At 42.2% G+C, this 22832-nt stretch overlaps 1 protein-coding gene across 2 annotated transcripts; it reads left to right on the top strand.

The window, feature by feature from the left end:
- The first annotated feature begins 2032 nt into the window (after window positions 1-2032).
- SREK1IP1 (SREK1 interacting protein 1) lies at window positions 2033-19695 on the top strand. Of its 2 annotated transcripts, XM_066616032.1 has the most exons (6): window positions 2033-2136; window positions 8846-8893; window positions 10809-10850; window positions 12351-12491; window positions 13036-13114; window positions 16860-19695. In XM_066616032.1, exons 3-6 carry the CDS (start codon window positions 10832-10834, stop codon window positions 17044-17046), a joined length of 426 nt encoding a protein of 141 aa, XP_066472129.1. In that variant the 5' UTR covers window positions 2033-2136; window positions 8846-8893; window positions 10809-10831; the 3' UTR covers window positions 17047-19695. The 2 variants fall into 2 exon arrangements, with proteins under 2 accessions (XP_066472129.1, XP_066472128.1); XM_066616031.1 differs by lacking the exon at window positions 10809-10850.
- Window positions 19696-22832: the final 3137 nt, after the last annotated feature.

Genomic DNA, 22832 nt, shown 5'->3' with positions numbered 1-22832 from the left:
TAAAAAGTTTGGGAACCACTGCTGTATAGGATTGCAATCTTAGACTATGCAAGGATTACAACTGAATCCAGTTATTTGCTGAGATAACAAGCAACAACAGCAGATCGAGGTAGAAACTGCTGTCCTTTACCCCAATCCTCAGTCCACTTGAAATCTTTCTTACAGTTCATGCACCCTTTGGACTCTAAATTATTTTAAAACATTATCATCCCTCCTTTCCTGTACTAAATCTTCAAGACAACTAACAACATTTTTAAAAAATACAATACTGTACAATATTGTATAAAAAAGGAAAATAAAGATATACAGTAAGAGTACAGCAGAAATCAGACACAGTACAAGCAACAATTCTCTAACCTTCTTCTCGTTGCTTTCTTTAGCAGTTACAAATGGGACCAGATACAAATGGGGGACAGAATGCCTATACTTTTAACCATTGTATACAAGTGGGAATTTTGGAAAAGTGCAGCTCAACATGGAAGGGCTTAAAAAGCAGCTGCACCTGGCAAAATTGCCTCTTCTATACAATGATTAAAGGTATTCCCCTTTGTATCTGGTCACCTTGTTTCCATCTAAGGCTTTTGCTTGCTTGCTTGCTGGCAGGGCTCCTCTCCTTTAATAGAAGCTGAAGTGTCCCCTTATTCAGCTTGTCCTAGCATGGGCAGAGGGGCCAAGGGTGATCAGAATTGACCTGTTGAGCTTTTCTGTGTCAAGCAGCTGTTAATGATAGAGAAGGCCTGCAAGGGAAAGAGGTGTTAAAAAAAAAAAGTCCCATTGTATCAGACTTGTGTTTCTCAAGAGAGATCAGCCAGATGCCTCTGGGAAGCCCACACAAAGAGCAAAAATGCAACAGCTATCCCCCACACCGCATCTCCAGCAGAAACCAGCATTTAGAGGTATACTGCCTCTGAACATGGAGGTTCATTATCACAGCTAATAGCTGTTGGTAGTTCTCCTGCAGAGAGTGGAGGCAGGATAAAGTGTGGCAAGACTCCAGCTAAGAACTTAAAAAGAACCTCGTTGGATCAGGCCAGCTTTCTGTATCACAGTGGCCCACCAGATGCCTCAGGGAGCACACAAAAGACCTGCATCCTGTTGCCACTCCCTTTCACCTGGCCTTCTGAGGTAGTCTACTTTCTAAAACCAGGAGCTTGCACAGACCCTTCATAGCTTGTCACCTGTGATGGACTTTTTCTCTATCATCTGTCCAGTCCTCTCTTACAGGCATCTGCCCACTGCCCATGGCATGGCAAGGAGTTCCACAGACTACTCACACACTGGGTAAAGATGAGTGTGAGATGTCTACATGTAGATACATGCTGTACTGGTGTGAGAGGAAAAAGAACACCCCTCTATCCAGCTGATCACAGCCCACAATAAAGCAACATCTCTACACACACTTATAGTGCAAATCCCTGCCAGTCCCAGTATTTCAAGGGGACAGAGCCCAAGCCCATGCATGTAATAAGGCTTACTCAGAAGTAAGCCCTATTACAGTCAATGGGGCTTACTCCCAGGTAAGTGTGGATAGGATTGCAGCCTCAGAGCTCCGTCCTAGGCATGTCTACTCAGAAGTAAGTCCCATTACAGTCAATGAGGCTTACTCCCAGGTAAGTGTGGATAGGACTGCAGCCTTTGAGGCTGTGCAACCCACTGGGACTCTCTTATGAGGACATATGTAAAGAGTCTCTTGTCTCTTTTCCATGCCACCTGCACACGCCAGTGCCCCAACAAACTTTCCTCCCTTCTCATTGCCTTGCAAGCGCTGTCAATCAACCAAGGAATCCGCCTCCGTTTCCTAGGAGTGGCTCAGGGGGCGTGGAGCATACCATTGTTGTCGGGGAGGGGGGTCTCTCTCTCATATGAAGGCGATAAAAGTCGCCCTGGCGTAGATGGGAAGTCTCCGAGGGGACAAAAGACCGCTATTTTGAGATGGCTGAAAGATGCTGCTTCCTCCAGCTCATTCCTTGGCTCCCCCTGAGTCTTCTCTCTGTGGCTCCCCCCATGCCTCATGGTACAGCCCTTGTGCTTTGCTCAAACCCTTCCGGCGGAGAAGAATTGCCCTGGCCCAACTGCCCTACCTAGAAGTGGATTTGGTGGGCTCTGAGTCTGCAAGGGGCTGCATGGCGTTGCCAGGTGAGCCTGCGCTGCCACACCGAGCGAACACTGGGCTGCGTGGGCGCTCATACAGGGCTCCATGAGGGTGGGAAAGCTATTCTGCCACCCACCATCCTGCTCTGTGGCTCACACTGGGGAAGAAGCGAAGAGGATGGGGGCCACTGGGGAATCAAGAGGCAGGGCAGGTGGGCTTGCAGCCTGTTTGGGGGGTGATGGATGGAAGCCCTTGCCAAGTAGTACTGAGCTTCTGCAGTGCCAACACTCAGAGTGTTTGTTTATGGGGTGTTTTTCCAAGGACAGGAACTTGAAGCATATGTTAATACTGGTGTAACTAGTATTTTAAACTGGTATTTTAAATGGTGTAACAGGGTGACTAGATGTCCTCTTTTACCAGGACATGTCCTCTTTTTTTTAGCCTTGTGTCCTTGAATGAAAAGAACTTGAATATCCTCCTTTTCCCTGTGAGCAGGCAGCCCATAGCCGTCTTGTAATTAATAATTTATACATAATATAGTTTTAAATCAGCAATTTTCAACCCTTTTCACCTCATGGCACACTGACAAGGTGCTAAAGTTGTCAACAGACTAATGGTGTGCCTTGACAATTGACAAGGCACACTATACTGCTGGTGGGGGGCTCACATCCCCCAATGGCTCTACTAATAAATAGCCCTCCCTCAAACTCCTGTGGTACACTAGCAGACCATGTGCCACCGCACACTGGTTGAAAATCAGTGTTTTAAATTTAATAATAAGTAATACAGTGTTTAGATTAACTGCATGAAATCCATATACTAGTGTTTTTAGCTTTTATTTTGTTGTGTCCTACATTTTTTGGATGTCCTACATTTTGGGGTGTCTCGTTCTCTGTTGCAGTAATGACATTGGGTCACACTGATTTTAAAAGACAAGTCAACTGTTAGGATCTTCTTGTAGTGAGAATTGAATAGTTAATTCACTTTCCTTCCCAAATACAGCAAAAATGTAGGTTGGTATCTGTGCACATATACATATACTTGTGTATTACTTAGGTTTATATTCTCTCTACGGTTTCCTTACAGAGTCTTCACCTACCTAATGTTTATGCCTAATAAAGGTTGACTTGACTTGACTTGACTAGGTTGGTATCTTGGACACAGCCATATTAAGCTAGTGTAGGACCTGTAGCATATGCTAAAAATGGGCTCTCCCCCTGCCCTGTTACACTCCCCCCCTCCAGTGGTGTTGCTAGAGGGCGTGCAAAGCACTAAGGTTTGCAGGGAGTGTCACTGCAGCATGCAGGCAGCCCCTCCTGTCCTGCTCCCTTTTGGAGCCATTCCAGGCTGTGAGAGCAAAATGGAGGCAATAACATCCATAATGATTATGTACCATACAGCTTCCCAGATATGTAAATAACAGGGTCCACAGATCATGAGATGCCAATTTCATCAGAGACAGCTTGCACGCATTTGATGCAGGGCCCATAGTATATGCTACTTACTACATAGGTTAATCTTGGCTGCAATTGGCAATGACTCCAAAATTCTTAATGTCCAATGAATTCAGTGAAACTTAGTTGCTGGTAAACATGCATAGGTTTTCTGAAAGTAAATTGAAGAGATGGTTTAAGATGCTAAATACAAATTTCGCACTGGGAGGCACACCCCAGAGATGGCACAAAATCTTTATACTCTGTAATCCTTGCTCTGTAAATCCTGTTGAAAGGTTAGCATTTTCTCCTTTGCAGGTACAGGGTAGACTACAGAAAGACTATTTATCAGTCTGTATGTTTCCCACTTTTGATGTGTTTGCACTCGCTTTTCTGTCTGTGTATTGCATATACATTAAACTCTCAGTTTAACAGGCTTCAATACAGAATTATTCAGAAATAATGGTCACTTCCTGATATCTGCTAAAGTCTTTTCAGTCCCTTTTGGCAGCACTGTAAGAGCCTTTGAAGGTAAATAAGTGTTGGAAAGAGCTTGGGGCAGGCTCTGCCTTCAACCAGCTCATTCTAAGAATGGAGATGTTTCAGTTAAAGTAACTGGAGTAATGAAGAAATGTCTCCATGTGCTAGTACTGAAGGTGCCCTGGAAGATAGATATGTCTGTCCCAAGCCCCTTCCAACATTTACCTACATTAGAAAGCTCCCTTGATGCTGCTGCTCTGCTCTCCACTAGGGCATTCCTTTATTCCTAGACTGCCTTGGTATAGATCAAACCAGCAGCTCTGGAGGGATTTTCTAAGACTGGGGTTTTTCCAAGATTGGGGTTTAACGGACTGATGGGAGGAGAAGAAGTTTCCAGACTTAATTGACTTTTGGCATTAACAGAACCCATTCCTTCCACTGGTCTGTTAAATCAAGTGTTCACTCTACCTTCCTTCAGCTATGTTACCGGACATATGCCTGTTTCTGTGCGCACACAGTGCAATCCTATGCATTTCTACTTAGAAGTTAGTTCCGTTGAGTTCAGTGGGACTTACTGCCAGATAAGCGTGTATATGATTGCAGCCCTAAATCTAACTGCCTTTGATTATGTGTCTGAGAACTGTTCTCTTACTTATGTGACAAGGCAGAATGGACATACCTTGTATGTAGTTTTACAGAAGAGACCCCTGGCCTCCCCCCCCCCACCTACAGCAGCAGCTATACTACAAGAGAGACAGCAGAATGAGGCGGGCAAAAATGCCATAGACACACTTGCTTTTAGACCAATGGGATTGACCTTTCCTATACCTCAGTGTTGAAAAACCATTAACTGCCCTGTGTGAGCGACTGGAGAAGGAGGAAGATAAAAGCACCATTAGCCCTGGATGTATGAGCTTTGAGTTGATGACCAGAAAGAGGAGCTTATGTCAGGGCTGCATTGCAGTTGCATCAATGCTGGAAAGTTTGCTGGGATTGGGCCCTAAGTCTACAACCCTATGTATACTTATGTAGGAGTGAGTCTTATTCAATCCAAGGGAGACGTTACTTCTGGATAGAAATGCATAGAATTGTGCTATAAAAGCATTTACTGAAGGGTGTTTTTGTTAATTGCTATTAATATTTTTCCATTTTGCTTTCTTTTCACTGTTTCCCCTCTTTGTTTTGCCTGGCATTGTCCAGTGCAAAGAGCAGAATGCGTGCCGAGTATTTTAATGGTGTAAGCTAGCATTCTTATCCTTGGAGTGTTGACCACAAAGAGATCACAAAAGCCTCAGTTGTTGGGCCATGATAACTTACAGAAATAAAAAAAGGTTGAAGACGACTGGATTAGAGCACCACCAGGTAAAGGGGGAAGCATCTGGTTGTACCCCTTCAGGTATTGGGAGACTGTGTCCCATAACTGCTCAGGTCCTTAGCAGTTGTACTAAAATAGATTTTGCCAGTGCCAGGCTTTATGGTAACTTTTTCTGCTCTCTCTAATAAGAATATTTGGTTACAATGAACAGTACTGGAGGGCATTACGAGGACGGAGAAGCCCAGTTCTAAACAATTGGATCTGCTGTTGTCACATCTAGCGCATGCCACATTTCCTAGAGCACTGCAGTGGACATCTTGTTGAGCTGCTTCTTCAGAGAATATCCAAAGGGAGTAGATAATGGCTCAGTAGTCCTACCCCAGGTGGCACTGTTTACTGAAAAGACACCCTAATAATGTAATGATGATTTTGATAATAGCATATCATCAAAACATAATATAATTACAGTTTCTTCATGTTATTAAGTGGGTGGAATACTTGCTTAAACAGTGACATAAGAGTTTTTAGAAGTACTGCAAGGTTTTTAAAACAGAGCTGCAGAAACAATCCGTGTTTCCCTATTAACTTAATGCTGGCATCCAGAAATCTAAGTACTGTTCATGCCCTGTTTAAGACAAAACCCACAAATTTTGGTTGATTGTTGAACTCTCTTTAGAAAAGCAAAGGTATTACCTTCCCCTTCCTTATTTAATAAAGTTGTCGCAGATGGAGATTCTTTCTCACAGTTGTTTAATCCATATTGAATGAAATTAGGTTTGTCCATCATAGCATTCAGGCTGCAATTGTATACACAGTTATCTGTGAGTAAGCTCCCTTGAGCACAGTGGTACTTATTTCTAAGTAAGCATGTACAGGATTGCATCATAAATTGAGGTGGAAAATGCTTTTTAATCTTGATTTTTATTTTCAAAATTAGTTTTCAGAAATAGACTGCTATGAGTTATATCTATGAGGCATGAAAAAGTTTCTCGCTTAAATTAATTTATTGTATTGAATAGTATGATCTGCATAATTGCCAGTTGATAAGGATGATTGATTTCTAAGAACACTAGGAAGAAATGGGATCATGTCAGTTGAGATTTTTTTGTCACTTTAATCTACTTTTTCCAATCTAATTCAATCACCTTTATTGGCATACATCCTTTTCTATTTCTACTCAATGAAACAGAGAGCCTGAACAAAGGAATCAGCTGATGAAGTTGATGATAAAAATTTCAAACTCATGATAAAAATTTCAAATTCAGGATTACTGTGCCACCTCTCTTTTCTCACTGTTGATTGTTTTATTATAGCAAAGACTGATGTCGTTACAGCTGTAATCAAAATATTCTTCCAAACTTCTGAGTTAATCATCGCTGGAATTTTTGAAAAGCATATTCTTCTAAGTGAAGGGCATCTGTATCTTTAGATCATTATGATTTTGTTTATTTTATTCTAGCCTCAACAGTTTCTATGGAAATGGATTCATACAGTTGGGGTTTAAAAAATTGCTTTCATGCAAATTAGCATGATGCTTAGTTTATATGCTAACTGAATCTTATTTTGAGTCAGTGCCTTATGATCAATTTGTACAATGTTTCTATGTGTTTATTTAAGTAGAGACAAGTGCCTGATATTTTGATATTCCAAACACTTAAAAAAAAATCTATCTAGATCATCGATTTTCAGCCTTTTTCATCTCATGGCACACTGACAAGGCACTAAAATTGCCAAGGCACACCATCACGTTTTTGACAATTAACAAGGCACACCATGCTGCCAGTGGGGGCTGACATGCCCCATTGGTCCTACTAATAAATGACCTTTCCCCCAAATTCCTGTGGCACACCTGTGGACCACTCGTGGCACACCAGTGTGCCACGGCACAGTGGTTGAAAATGGCTGATCTAGATATTTAAACATGTTACGTATGTGTCATCAATGCCCTTGTATGGCAGTGTCTTTTTAATTAAACAACTTTTAATTTCCTCTGGAGGCTATGAATTCCTTTTGAGATAAGGGAACAAAGTGTGGGACAGGGTGAGGAAATGGCAGTGATGCAGATCCCCTGATCCTTAGACTGTGTGCCTTCACATGTGAACAAAATCTGCCAAATTTCTTTCAATTTTTGTGACAGTTCTTGGTTCCCCCCAACCAGAACTATCAGTTTTCCTATATGTTACTCCAGGGTTGCAATCAAACTGTCTGTCATAAGAAATGGTAACAAACAAAACAGGGCCTTATTCAGCCTATAGAAGTTGCACTTCTTATTTGTGAGCTGTTTATTGTGTTAGACCTGCAACCCTGAAAAAAATGGTATGGCAGGTCTGGACTGGGTGTGAGGTGAACATGGCTGCAGCCAACATGGTGTGGTCACACCAAAAGAATATCTCTAACTGAGTGACTGGTGACCTGTGTGTAGGTTGGTTTAGGAAACTTTTGTAGAGATTGCCTTATTGTACAAAGAAGTTGGAACTAAGTTGCTAGTTGGGGTGGATGGAAGAACTGATGAAGTGGTCCCATTAATTGACCTGATAATAGAATAGTCGTTTGAAGGTTCTTTAAGACTGAAATTACGTACACACTTACCACTGAACTCTTTGGGGCTTATTTCTGAGTAGACATGTGTAGGATTGCATTGAAGTTCTTGCATGCCAACACACTTTTTGGAAGACAGGTTCTTCTTTGTATAATAACAAAGGCTGCACAAGTACATTTAGGCTTGGCATTAAGATTTTACAGATTATTTTAATCCTATATACGGGGTGGAAGCTGAGACAGGCAATTGAACAGAAACTGTGGGATATTGTTGTAAACTTGCCCCTTGTGGGTGGAGAGGAGAGGAGGAGATGTTGCACATCAGTCTCAGAGAGCTATAGTAGCCATGAAGAAGGAAGGAATGTGTTGCATGTTGGGAGATTAAGCTGTGATTTGAGACTTCCCCTTTTGGAATCTTCCTTCTGCCATGTATTCAGTAGGTCTTTGACAAGCCACTCTCCTGCTGCCATATGTGGATAATAATACTTGCACACTGGACAGGGTTGTTGTATGGGCAAAATCAAGATGGTACATGTAAAGGTCTTTGCGCCCTAAGAGAGCGTTGTGTAAATGCTAATTGTTATTGTTATCACTTCCCTGAGCTGGAGAAAAAAAACCTTGCAGGTCTTTGTATGCAACTCTGTATTTCTCAGGTTCTAACAAATTGTTAACTCTTCTTACAACCCAATCCCATGCAGGTCTATTCAGAAGTAAGTCACATGATGTTCTGTGTGGCCTACTTCCAGGAAAGTGTACGTAGAACTGTAGCCTTAGATAGTAAGATAATATTTTAATTGCTTGCGCAAAAAAATTCACCTTGTGTAGAATAGTGTAACTCGAATTTTGATAGAGCTCTATGTTCACGTATTTGTTGTATATGAGAATATGATTGCTTTATTGCACTTGGCAAATGAGTTGTTTCCTTGTATGGTCCACTTTTTCATCCTTTCTCAAAACTAACCTAAAGGCTACTTGGTTTTTTTTCAGGTGGAAATAAAGATAACATCCGGGCAGGATGCAAGAAATGTGGCTATCGTGAGTACCTACACAGTATCAAGCTATCAGTGAGCACTGCTTGAGGTTTATTCCACTTGCAAAGAGCCCTAGTTTGATATGGCATAACTTGAGTATAACGTTGTATGTATGGATAGTTGAGACTGAACTAGGAAATAGAAAGGATAACAAGGCTAAACTTGGTGTAGGGTTCATTCTCAGTATCTCTTTGATTTTTCCACTGTAGTTTGTGTCATCCTGGCTTACTGTAGGGATAAAGAGGCCAGCATTGATTCTCGTTTATTTTTCCCCTCGGGCAATTGTTTCGTAAACTGTTAAAAGGAAGTGTCTTAAAAGTCCAGCTAGCTGGTCTACCCAGACTCTGCTTTTCCCTAATTCAGAGAGGTGACAAGGAGAGCCAGACCACAATAAATATTGTATTGTATTGGCAACCTTCAGTCTCGAAAGACTATGGTATCGCGCTCTGAAAGGTGGTTCTGGCACAGCGTCTAGTGTGGCTGAAAAGGCCAATCCGGGAGTGACAATCCCTTCCACACCGGGAGCAAGTGCAGTCTGTCCCTGGTCTGTCTCCCTGGCTATGGGCCTTCCTTCTTTGCCTCTTAGCCTCAGACTGTTGGCAAAGTGTCTCTTCAAACTGGGAAAGGCCATGCTGCACAGCCTGCCTCCAAGCGGGCCGCTCAGAGGCCAGGGTTTCCCACTTGTTGAGGTCCATCCCTAAGGCCTTCAGATCCCTCTTGCAGATGTCCTTGTATCGCAGCTGTGGTCTACCTGTAGGGCGCTTTCCTTGCACGAGTTCTCCATAGAGGAGATCCTTTGGGATCCGGCCATCATCCATTCTCACGACATGACCGAGCCAACGCAGGCGTCTCTGTTTCAGCAGTGAATACATGCTAGGGATTCCAGCACGTTCCAGGACTGTGTTGTTTGGAACTTTGTCCTGCCAGGTGATGCCGAGGATGCGTCGGAGGCAGCGCATGTGGAAAGCGCTCAGTTTCCTCTCCTGTTGTGGGCGAAGAGTCCATGACTCGCTGCAGTACAGAAGTGTACTCAGGACGCAAGCTCTAAATATTAGAGCAGGAGTTATTGATATATAGAAAATGTATTAGGCCAGTGGTTCTCAGACTGGTGGGTTGCAACCCACAAGCTCGTGTAAAGCTCCCTGATCCCTTGGAGGGGCGAGGGCAGTGATCCCCAGAATCATGTTGCTAATGGTGTATGCCTTTGCCTACTGATGTGTGCAGGGCATTGCAGGAGAAGCAGGGAGCCCCGTGCAACTCTCCGCAGGGCTCCCCAAGTCTTTGATGATTGGAAAAACATGAGGACAAAGCACTTCCTTGTTGCAAACGCAAAGAGGAAGTGCTTTGCGCTCACATTTTTCCATGCAAGTATTTGTTCTGGGAGTTACGGGTAATTTTGATGCTGTTTGGTTATTTACCAGCGCCTTGTGTGATTGTGGCATTTGAATTTCTTATGCACTAGCAATGTTTTCTAAAATGAAGAAAAATATGGTTAGAAATTAAGGTTCAGGTAAGTACCGTTTGTGATCTTTGTTGCTCATGTTTAGGAAACTTAATAGTGCAATCCTGTGCATGTCTGCTCAGAAGTATGCCCCATTAAGTTCATTGGGGCTTACTTCCAGGTAAGCATGTATGGAATTGCAACCTGAAGTTTGAAGGTGATCTTAACTCACATGAAGTTCTTTGAAGCAAGGATTTATGATAAAGTGAAATGATTAAATTTTTTGTGCTTAGCAAATATGTCCATTCTTTTCCTTCCCATTAGTAAACAGCCATTAGAGGTATTTTGTTTTCACCTGTTGCTTAGCTACACATTCAGAATGGCCACATTAATAATGAAAGGCTGTTTATGGATGAACTGTTTTCAAATAATTATTTTCAAAGAAGAGTTGGAGCAATAAAATTTTCCTGTCTTTTAGACTAGAATGAATGTTGCTCTACAATGTGGCACGGAGAGGGAGGTAATCTCATAAATCTACGTTTCACAATCCGGGCATAAATCAGTGGCTTGCATTTTTGGCATGTTAAGCTTGGGGGAATAGGCTAGATCAGTGGTTCCCAAACTTTTTGGCATTGGGACCCACTTTTTAAAACAATACTCTATCAGGGCCCACTTAGCTTTAAAAGACAAAAAAAAAGTTTCACTTCACCAGCTGCTCAAGCCGCCTTTTTACAATGGGGGGGGGTGACCTCCTTCTGAGCATTTGCTGAGCTCCACATGTATTGGATCAGGACCATTCTAGTGGCCTTGTGTTCCCCCTAACCTGGCTTTTGATAGGAGTTAAGGCACTGCCTACCCATGAGTAAATGCACACATATGACTCAGTTCATTTGCTGTAGGGTTCAGTGCATTTTTCCTTGCAAGCTTGGAAGGTGGGGGACTTCCTTCTCAAGTAGATCAGGACCATTCTGGTGGCATTGTGTTCCTGCCTATTGAAGTGGACTGAGACACGTTTGTCTACTCACAAGTAAACATGTACTGCTGCACAGTTGCACTTTCCATAGGGCTCAATACATTTTCCTTGGCAGCTATCAGGTTGTCAGGTTCACTTTCATGAACTAACAATGATCAGGTCAAGGTTTACCACTGTTTGGTAAACATTCGGCTAGAAAAACAAACATACATTACACTTTAAAAAAATGGCAGGAACTAGCTCTTCCCCTCTTTGTTTCTGCTGCTGAGAGTTTTGTTGTTGTTTTTTGTGTTTAGGTTGTTGGCTGTATTGATACAGTATGTTTATATTGTAAACTACTTACCCCACAATCCTGTGTGAATCTACTCTGAAGTAAGCCCTACTGATTTCCTAAGTACGTGTAGATAGAATTGCAGTCTTGCAAGGCCTGTTCACATGGAAACAGTGGCCTATTAAAAACAATCATAATTCTTTCTTTTTTAGTCTGGTGCGCATTTATCCTTGGAATTGACAGTGCCCCTGCCATTGCCGTATGGGTGCTCTTGCAGGGTACTTAAATGCTGTAGTACCAGAAAGAGAAAATCGGGAACAAGAGCAGTAGACGTTCCTTTATACAAGTAGGGTACCTGAAAGTTGACCTAGGCTGCAGTTCTATGCATACTTACCTGGGAATCTGTTCCACTGACTGCAGAGAGCTTATTTCTGTGTAAACACTTCTATTTAGCATGCTATGGCAACAGAACAATCAAATGTAAGACCGTCATCCTCAAGCATTTACATCAAAGGAAGTTCCATTAGGACTCGCCTAAACAAATTTTACTGGAAGAAAATGGATACAATATTGGCAATTTTCTTTTTCTACCTTCCATCCACTTCTGAGTGTTCATCACTTAACTGTTAAAAGGAGCTTTCTGTAGGAATCAAGATTTCCTGTCCTTATCTGTCGTCTATAATAAAAGCAACGTTCTTGTTTTTCACCTCTGAACAGTTACTCTTCTTATTTTTGATGGCTTTTCCTAAAATATTTTTATGTTCAATTTTACTCAGCGGGTCATCTTACTTTTGAATGTCGAAATTTTCTCCGGGTGGACCCAAAAAGGGATATAGTTTTAGATGTCAGCAGTACGAGCAGTGAAGACAGTGAAGAAGAGGAATTGGGAAAACTGCAGGCTGTACCAGAGCAAAAGAGTAAGTTTTCCCACAGAGTCAAACTAAATCTGAACATCTCGTGTCTCTTTTTTTCCCCTTTAACACATTCTTAGTGTTATGGAGTCTCTATGTTGCCGGAAGTCATTTCCGGTCGTGTCCAGAAGAGCTTTGGAGGAGGCCAGGAGGCCACGTGTGACTTCCTGAGGCACAGTGGTGGTCCCCCTTTGGATTTCATTATCCATGGAATTCTTAGTTTCTGCAGGGAGTCCTGGGACAGACCCCTCGCAGATACCAAGGGCCCACTGTATGTTTAAAGGCATGTCTCCTGCACAACTTGAAATTAAACAAAATATTGACCAGGTAACAATGTGGGTGCATAACATGCCTCCATTCTTAACTCTTGCTCATATTAGGTAAGAAGCAAAATATGTACTTAACTATAAACAGCAATTTAAACATCTACCTTCAGCTTTAAAACAAGAGTGTTTTGTTTCCTATTGTATGATGGGACAGCAGCCAGAATGGAATATGATCCTTTTTCATTTCACAGTATTTTTGAAAAGTTAACTTTCTGAATTCACAGGTGTTGCTGAGGAAGAAGAAAAGAAAAAGGCCAAAAAGAAAAGCAAAGAGAAATCAAAATTAAAGAAAGCAAGAAAAAGGTAGTATTTGAGAGTTCTGTCTTTTGGTGCAAAGGAGGGCAGGGTTTAGAAGGCCTTTTAGTAAAATATGTGATATCTGGGACCGAAGGTATCTTAATTTTCCAGATATTAGAATGTTATACCTAACCTGAAAAACACTTCCCTTCCCCCTCCCCTAAAAACCTCACTGAAATAATATCAAAATTAACTTGTCACCACTCAGTTCCACCACTTGCATTCAGTCAGAGAGGTGCGGGGGTGTTCTGAATTGCTGCTGGGTGCTGCTGGTTAGAATAGCAAAATGTAATGGACCTTTTAGCTGATCTCAGTAGAGCTGCTGGATCATCAAATGTCAGATAACAACTTTTGCTATATAATCAAAAGATTAAAATGTTCCAAAATGTTTTCCACCTAAGATGAAACACACCGAAGGCACTCGCCCATAAGTCGACCCCACAGATAAGTCGAGGGCAGGTTTTGACCCAGCAATCATGGAATTTTCTATGACCCTCAGATAAGTTGGGGGTTAAACTTATGGGGGGTGTCTGACTATAGTTTTGTCTGATTTTACCCAAGGCCAGATCCTGAAAAATAACCCACCACTAATTGTTACCTAAGAACTGTAGTCTCTAATTTCTTAAAAACATAGTAAAAGATCATAAGATACATTTTTATTCTTTTTTTAAATTCTGGTCTTCACCACCTTTTTGTAAACACTATCAGAATAAATGCACTGTAAACTACATACCAGTAAAACAGTGGTTCCTACCCTGGTATTCACGTACTCCCAGGGAAACTCAACAGGACCTTTAGGGGTACTTGAAAAAGAATGGCAGAAAAAGGCAGGCCATGCTCCAGAATACCTTGCAAGGACCAGCGAGGGAGGAAGGGAGGTAGGTAGTTGGCTGTGAAAGCCCCACCAATAGCTAGTTTTTGGTCATCAATTCATCTATGAACCAGTGATTGAAAACCAGCACAGTAAAAAAGCTGAAACATAATAAGGAAAGTGATCAATCACCCAGAATTTCTCAGCACACTTCTGGTGCAAAACAGTGCAAAGGCAGAGTCTACTGTTCTTCAAACAGATAAAAAGAAAAAACACTGTGATGAATACATGAAATCTGGGTTTTCATAGAGAGGAGATGAGGGCTTGTATTATTACGAACATTTTGCTAATATGAGGGTACAATTTATTATTGCCAAGGGATATGCAAGTGAAAAAGTTTGGGAACCACTGCAGGAGATCCATGAATCAAATCCACCTTTAAGGTGGACATGAGGAGAACCATGGATCAATTCCAACTTTAAGGTGTCTGGTATGTTAAACCTGAAGCTCTACATACAACATACAACCCATAACACATAACTGAGAGTGTGCAATTCAATTCACAGCAGAGAGATGAGATATTTGCAACCCTTTTTACTCAGAAGTAGACCCACTGCTTTCCATGGGTGTTATTTTTAAGTAATGGTGTGCTGAATTGTAGCCTGGGAAGGAGGGTCCCATCCTGGTGTTTCAAAAAACAGACCTGCTTTGCAAGCATTTGCAAAACAGAACCAGGTTGCAGCAGAAGGAAGGAGAATAAAAGGTTAACTTTGGCTGGAATGTCCCTTGAAAGTAACTATAGCAACTAACAAGGTGCTTTCCTGAGCTGAGCAACAGCTCAGCTGAGCAAGGAAACTATTCAGAGTTGAAAGGCTCTGCCCTCTGATTGAAAGGTGAAGTGATAATTGGAACTTGATTACTTAGCAAAAATTTCATGTACTATAAGTGAGTATCTACTGTAATTTCTTTTTCAGATAGGGAACTCTACTGCTACTAAACTGGATATGAACATCTGCAGATAAATTTGTGAATGGAGCCTTAGTTGTGAGAATTACTTTCTACAAAAATGCTGACTTGGTTTCTTTTGTGATCTGATTTGAACCCAAGCCAGTTTCTGATGTTTGAAGCATCTCTGACCTTTCATAGCTGTGCAGCACAATCCTAATGTGCTGGAACAGGCAGGCCAAGAGGCTTGCTCTGTATCCAGCGCAAGATAGGGCACCAAAGTGGCCCAGCCAGAGGTAAGGGTAAACTCTTCTCCCTACCCCCCGGGTAAGCCACCTCAGCCGCTTGCTGAGGTGGTGCAAGTCCGAGGAGAACAGAGCTGCTTGCAGCCGCTCCGCACTGCTTGGGAACAGGGGTTGGGATCCGGTATAACTGGATCCCAGCCCCACTCCCTGCCTGCTTACCCCAGGGCCACCCTTCTTTTGCCCTGGAATGCCTCCCTCCCCACCTCCTCCCCGCCCAGAGCCTTGCATCGGCAGAGCTTAACCAACGCAAAGCTCGCTCCACAAGCCGCCACAGAGGCTGGATGCAGCCTCCGTGCTCCAGCGCAATCTCAGTGCGCTGGCACGGCTTGTTCCTGAGAAGGCACAAACATATTTTATGGCACATTTGTGACCCTCCTCGGCTGGCGCAAGAAATGTGCGCCAGCCTATCAGGAGATTAGGATTGCGCCCTTAGGCACTGTGCTGCTGGAACCATCATTTTTCTTGGTATTCTGAATTTATTCCCTGCCCCTTTCCAAGGATGAAGATGGACAGTATTTCATTAATAGAGCACATGTTTAAATTATGGAAGATCCCACATTCAAGCCTTGGTATCTCCAGATAGGGACTGGATAATATCATTCTGAAATCTGAAGAGCTGCTGCCAGCAGGATAGGCAGTACTGAGGCAGGTGGACTAATGGTCTGTTTGGTGTAAGTCAGCTAACATTGGAGCAGTTAAAGAATTTAAATGCTCCGATAACATTACTACATTGATCATACTAGTTTGCATTTGTGGGAGCTTCTTGTAGATCTGGTTTTCTCCATAAAATGTCCAAGCTTGGACTTTGGTCGACCTCTAGCAGAAGGTTGTTCCAAAGCTGGGGAGCAGTCACTTAAGAAATCTCCCTGTGTGGCCTCACTGTTCTTTCCTAATACTCAGCAAACACTATCCTGTTCATGGTTAACCATGAAGACCACGGTGGGGTGTTAGACCTTCATGACTTCTTAAGTTATGTAGCTCCATAGCCATTTAAGTGGTTAGTAAAACTAACTTTGTCCATTGTTCTCAGAGGGCAATGGGGAATGAGGTGGAAGCTGTAATATTGATGTTATGTGTTCTTATTCAGGAAGTAAGCAAGGACACTATGATCCACTGTTATTTATATTTATTTATACAGATATTTATATACCGCCTTCTTTGGTCGTCAGATTTCTCCTCAGACTTTAATCCAAGGTGGTTTACATAGGCAGGCTGTTCTAAACCCCAGTAGGGATTTTTACAATTGAATAGTTCTAGTCTTTCATAGAACTCCTCATTCCAGCTGAATTCCTTCCCAGTCTGGCCTCTCTCTGGCCCTTCGCCTCCCACGCTCCACTTGAGGGCAACTCCTCTCTGCCACCGAGGGTCAGCTCATCAGTATATCAGTGTGTCGTCAGTTCTCCGTTACTTCCAGTTGTTTCGAACTGGCAGCCTCCGATCTTCAGGCATACAAGGCGGCAGCTCTACCAACTGAGCCAGACCTCCTGCCATGTAATTTCCATGTACTCTGTTGCCACCAGTTAGCATGGTGACAATACTTTCTGCTGTTATTGTTATGGGAACTTTGGAACTTAAGAGAAGGGCTTTTGTTGTGCTTACTGGACGTTTGTTCCAGTATTTGCTAGTTTCCAGTTTTTTTTACCCTGTGGGTGTATTCACGGTTTCATTAACTCTAATATTGTATCTATAGATCATATTCATCAAGTGCCACAGAAGAGGATGAGCCCAAATCAAAGAAACAGAAATCTCACAAGAAGGAGAAAAAGGAAAAGAAAAGTAAATCAAAGAAAAGAAAACATCACAAAAAAGGAAAGAAAAAAAAGAAAAAGGAGAAAAATTCTTCATCTTCTGATAGCTCAGATTCTTCTAGTGACTGAGAAGCACAGCTAGAATGATTGAGATCTGTATTCATTATAATATCCAGTTAAAAATGCATATATTTTTTTGAAACCATAATTTATAAATATCTCCTCTATTAAACTGATCTTTTTTTAAAGTCTGCAGAGGCTTATTTTCCCTCTGTATTATAGCTGTTTTGTCTTGTATTTCATAATCACAAGAGAATTGATTTCACTTTCTAACTTCTAATCTCTCTCCTGTCAACTGAAATGTCTGGCTTCTGTTTGGAATATAATAGTGCAATTCTAAAACTGAGAATTTCTATAATTGGTAGAATCAGGTGTTTGCTAGAACTGTGGGAAAACAAATGCGAACTTTTGAATGTTATAAAACTTTTAAATAAACTGTAACATCTTGTATATCTGTTACTTAATAAGATAGGAAACAGACTATTCCCTTGGTTCAGAATGTATGTTGATGAAGTTACCCACCTGATATGGTTTGCAAATGCATTGGTAAGGATGCAACATCTGGGAAGAAAGGAAAGTTTTAAAATCCTCTGGAGGACGGGGCATGAAAGTTACCTGGCATGCGTCATTGGATCAATCGTTAGACCTTCGCTTGCTTGCTTGCGCATTAAGACAACTATGACTGTTGAAGGGATAGAACCATATGAAAGAAATAGAAATGGGAACCATGTATTTTCAATTTTATTTAGTAATAAGCATTTAAACACAAAATGATGTTTGAATACCTGAACTAAGATAAAAACTTTGATGCTAATATCCATGTTTTTTTGCCATTACAGGTAATATTTATAGACTAATGATGCCCCTGAAAGTGACATACAGGTTCTTATTCACAAGGGTTCTGTTCCCAGAACTCACTGGATGGCAAAAATCTCATTTAAGCAAAGCCATTTAAAAAACAATGTCCCTTTGCTAGGGACATTTAAAAACAGCCTTGCTGACCTTTGATGGATTGTCTGCTTAATGACTGTGTTACATCACAATCAGTCTCCCTCAAGGTGCTTAGAAAGCTTCACTCCCAGCCAGGGACCCTCCCTTCACCCAGAGCAAAGTGACTCTTTCATGTGCTCAGGGGGAAGGGAAAGATGGGTTGCCTTGGAGAGAGAATGATGGATTGTCAGCTGGCTTTCCTCTCTTGCATTAATTAACAAGGCTATTGTTAAACTGTTTTCTTTAGTTTAAAGGGCCCTTATCATACTGAGATAGAAAAATCCATGGATAATTAGGTTATACCTGTAATCACTTGCATGACTGTCTCTACAACAGTTTTTTTTGTGATTTTAAAGGGATGCATTTTTTCCCTTCTCCAGGGATCAGCACATTCCTTCTCATTTTCAACGGCCATTCTTGTTGAGTCAAATCTGTATAAAAAGTTTGAACCTGTATATGCATTTTGTTTGGCTCAAAGAAGTAAATGGCAAATAGCAAAAAAAAAACAAAAAAAAAAAAACAACCTTCCAGCTCCTTTAAAGATGCTTATAAATGTTTATTTCTCACTTCTGCATTCTTTTACCTCTGAATATTTCTTGCATTGGAAAGCTGGAGCAGGGGGATATTTTGCACAAAGAAGTTAAAGTGCAAGGTTTCTACTGTAATTCTTCTGATCAAAATAACATTTCTTAAACCTAGGGCTGCGAAAGATATCTCTGATTGGACAACACTTATTTCTCCCCTTATCCCGTGTTGCATGCCAGCCACCCCATGGAGCTACTTGGATCTGCACCAGCGAAATTGTAGATGCAAATCCAAGCAGCCTGGTATAATGCTGGGCTGGCTGGAAGGGCGCTTAGGATCCAGCCTGAGTTGCCAAGGTTAGTCCCACCCCCCCCAACCAATCCTGGTCTGTTAACCAGCCCACCCTCCCCCTGCCCAAAAATGCCACCAGCCTGCCCTCCCACCACCCTGACCAACCCTCTCCTCTGGCAGCCCTTGACAGGCACTAACCTTGTTTTGGTTTAGCAAAGACTGGATTTGGCCTCTGGGAAGACTGGATTTGGCCGACTTTAGAGTAGTCGCAAATGTGCTTTATGGCAGGGGTGTCCAAACATTTTGGCACGAGGGCCACATTATCTCTCTGACAGTGTGTCAGGGGCCGGGGGAAAAAAGAATTAATTTACACTAAAATTTGAATAAATTTACATAAATGAATTTATTAGAGATGGAACTTATATGAATGAATGAAGATCTTGCAGTAACTCAAGGCCTATAAAAGGCCTTGCACAAAGCAAGGTCAACCTATCCTTCACTGCCACTGCTGCATCACAGACATGAAACAGAAAGTAGTCGAGGGAGCCCTCATCCCACAGCTCAGGTGAGAGTTCAAACAGTCATTCTCATGCTGAGAACAGTTGCATTGGGCCAGTATAGGCTCCAGCAAGTCTCTGGAGGGCCAAAGGCTCATTGGAGACTGGGGGCTCCCTGAGGGCTGGATTGGGAGCCCCTGAGGGCTGCAAGTGGCCCCCGGGCCAGAGTTTGGACACCCCTGCTTTATGGGATTGCACCCTAAGATTTCTTTAATAGGATGACAGCTACTACTGAACTAGAAACTGGAAGTTAAAATACCACTCTCTGATTTTTCTAATTGTAGATATAATTCACCATGACTGGCTCTTGTATGTCCTCCAGCGTAATCAATGAAAGTTGCGTGGGGCAATGCAACTTGTGTATTTCATACAGATTTCAACAAACTGGCTAGCACAAAAACTATTCTTGGTGGATTTCTTTTCTGAAGTATTTGTGTGTACTGTATTGAGTTTTTATAATGGACTATTCATCTTTCCTAAAAGCTGTAGCTTTATCAAATGTAAAGTACATGGCATGGGTTTGCTTTATAATCCATTGCAGACACATTGTAGGGCAATAATGCTAAGTGTTTTTTTTAAACATTCCCTTTTTTAAAAGAAAAGTAATGCCAATAAGCATTATTCATGGTTGCAAGATAATTGCTTTTCATTGTGCTTGCCAATTTTCAAATACTGCTTTTCCTTTCTTTCTTTTTTACTTTGAATTTAATAAGCTAATGATAGTCAGATGGTCCTCAGGGAATTGTGACAGTTGGATCCAATAGAGTGAAATAGTGGTTCAGCTGAAGAGCTGTAGCCTAAAAATCATCCCTTCAGATCTCTGTTAGGGGCAAGCAAGTTCAGATGGTCAGATGATTGTGCTGACCCCTTTTGACAGTGTTAAAGTCTTTGGTGCATCTCTCTCCACTGACCATTTGTAAATTACACAGGCAAGATGTGACCAAGTGCTTATTTTTCTGCTCATCTACAAAGTGTTCACTTCCATATCCTCTGAACGAAGTGTCATCTCAGTCAATTTTAATGTTTCCATTCTTGGCCTAATAGGATTGGAAATAAGGTACTGATGCATTTTCAAAGTCAGCTGGTTCAGAATGCAGCAGCCAAACTGGTAATGGATGTTAACTGCCTGGATTGTATAATGCCAGTACTGCAGGAACTCCCTTGAGCTGTTTGTTTCTCAGTTTATTTCAAGATGCTCGTTCTCCCTTTTAAAGTCTAGGATATGGAAATGAATACTTGTGTAGCTCCCTAGTCACTGTGATCCAATAATGAATCTTTATTGTGAATGCTCTTGCCTTTGGAGGCTAGATTGTTTTAAGTGTTTATGAAATTCATTACCACTTGAGATCTGCCATCTCTGTGCCCACTTAAATAGTCTATTTTTGCTTTCTTCAATTTTGATGGTGTTTAGTTGGCTATGTAGTATTCTCTTTGCTCTTAAGGCTACTGATTCAGCTTGTATTTTTTTTTTTTTTGACTTATACAGGTGCAGCCTATTTATCCACAGAGTTTTTTATCTTCCGATTTGTCTCAACGCTAATGGGGTGGGGGAACTGAAAGTCACACACACCTTTGCCTCCTTTGCCCTGCTCTCTCCATTTCCCGGCAACCCAAAACACTGCAAAAAGGCTCTGCCTCGCCCAGGCAGGGAAATAGCCCTGGTTGAGGTTCCCCTTGCAAAGGAACAGTAAAGCCAGCAAAGAGGCTGAAGAGGGAAAGGGGGCCCCAAAAAACTCTGTAGCCAGAACACATGCAGCAAGGTGGAGCTCACTCACTCACTCACTCACACAGGGGCAGGTGTGGTAGCAACAGAGGGGATTGCTTTAAAAAACCCAGGAAGTGTTTGCCAAATCCCCCCCCCCATTGAGATGGAGCAGGCAATCACTGACACAAGCAAGCCTTCCCACCAAGCAAGGCATAAGATATAGCCTACAATCCTCTCCACAATTTCCTGGGAGTAAGCACCATTGACTACAATGGGGCTTACTTCTGAGTAGAAATGCATAGGACTGGACTCTTAAAAGATCAGCATCCCATGTGAAAGAAGCCAGGCAGCTGGCAACATGGAAGGTTGAGTACAGAGAGGAGGGGATTGATAACAGCTGCCTTAGTTTCCTTCCATCCGGAAGTGTCAGGCTGCAGTGTATTTGCATAACTCTATGGAATTTAGCACAACGCGTTTTTTGTTAATCGCGCCAAGTCACGGAACTAATGCGAATAAATAGGCTCCACCTGTATTTTAGTTTTCAGTGTTGGTCTCCTTTTTTGAGAACTCATCTGAGTTGAAGATAGGATTATAAATGTTAAAATACCTATATACTGCCTCAAATATCAGTGATCTTTCCTTCTAGCTTATCATTTGATCAGGTAAACCAAAGTGGGATAGCCCAATGACAGAGATTATTCAGCTGGATTTAGAGGAAGCTCCGTAAAAGTCAGGTATGAGTGGCAATCTTTGCAATGGGTCAGGTCTCTCCTTTATCAGAAATGGCTTGGACCTAGATATAGTTTAGACCCCTTCAACAGAAGGACATTAATCTCTATCAGCAGAAAATGTGAAATGGCTCTTGGCTTAGGAAAAAAGAGAAAGTTTGTTGGCATAAACTTGAGTGAAAGTATTTTGCAAACTCTTCACATTTGCCTCAAGGATGGAAGGAACTGTCATTTTGGTTCAGACAAACGGTCTGTCATCCTGTCACTGAGAAAAAACCTTTGCTGTTTCACAAAGCAATGGAAGTGTACAGCTGAACAGCATTCTCTTTTCCTTTCCTCATTCAAAGTAGCTCAATTCAAAGTTTGGCAAGTCTTCACTCTGTAATGAAAGTCTAGGTTGGTTCACTAATACTGCATTCGTTAAAAGACTGACTAGAGCAGGGGTGCTCAATAGGTGGATCGCGATCTACCGGTAGATCGCGAGGCAAAATGAGTAGATCGCGGAGCCCTGTCTCTCCAAACTGTTAATATGTCAGTTTCGTCTAGTGACTAGATGAAACTGACATATTTAGCTGACACTAAACTGACACTGAAACTGACACTTTAGCTGCTCTTCAGGCATGCAGCAACAAAACTGACGAAACTGACTAGACTCCAGCAGGGGCTCCATACATTAAAGGGGGTGTCTGTCAGACGCTTCCTTCCCCCCTGGTAGATCTCCAGGCCTTGCTGGGTTTCAAAGTAGCTCTCGAGCCAAAAAAGTGTGAGCCCCCCTGGACTAGAGCAAGTTATCTGATTAGCACTTTGGTCAGAAGTAAGGCTCCATGAGTGTTGCAGTGTGACCACAACCCATTTTATTAAAGGAGGAGGTCTGGTCTAGAGGGTAGAGCCTTTGTTAGCCGGAAGATAACATCAGAAGGTCGAGGACACCTGCAGCTCCCTGAAGGGCTGAGAATGGCGAGACCTTGAAGCAGCTGACAAGCTGAGCTGAGTGATTCCACCTGCTCTTGGTGTGAGCAAGAAGCGTCTTGGCTGCCTCCATGTGAGAGATGGAGCTGC

This window comes from Tiliqua scincoides, chromosome 2 (genome assembly GCF_035046505.1).
Source record: "Tiliqua scincoides isolate rTilSci1 chromosome 2, rTilSci1.hap2, whole genome shotgun sequence".
Classification (NCBI taxonomy): Eukaryota; Metazoa; Chordata; class Lepidosauria; order Squamata; family Scincidae; genus Tiliqua; species Tiliqua scincoides.
This window is presented reverse-complemented; position numbering and strand designations above follow the sequence as displayed.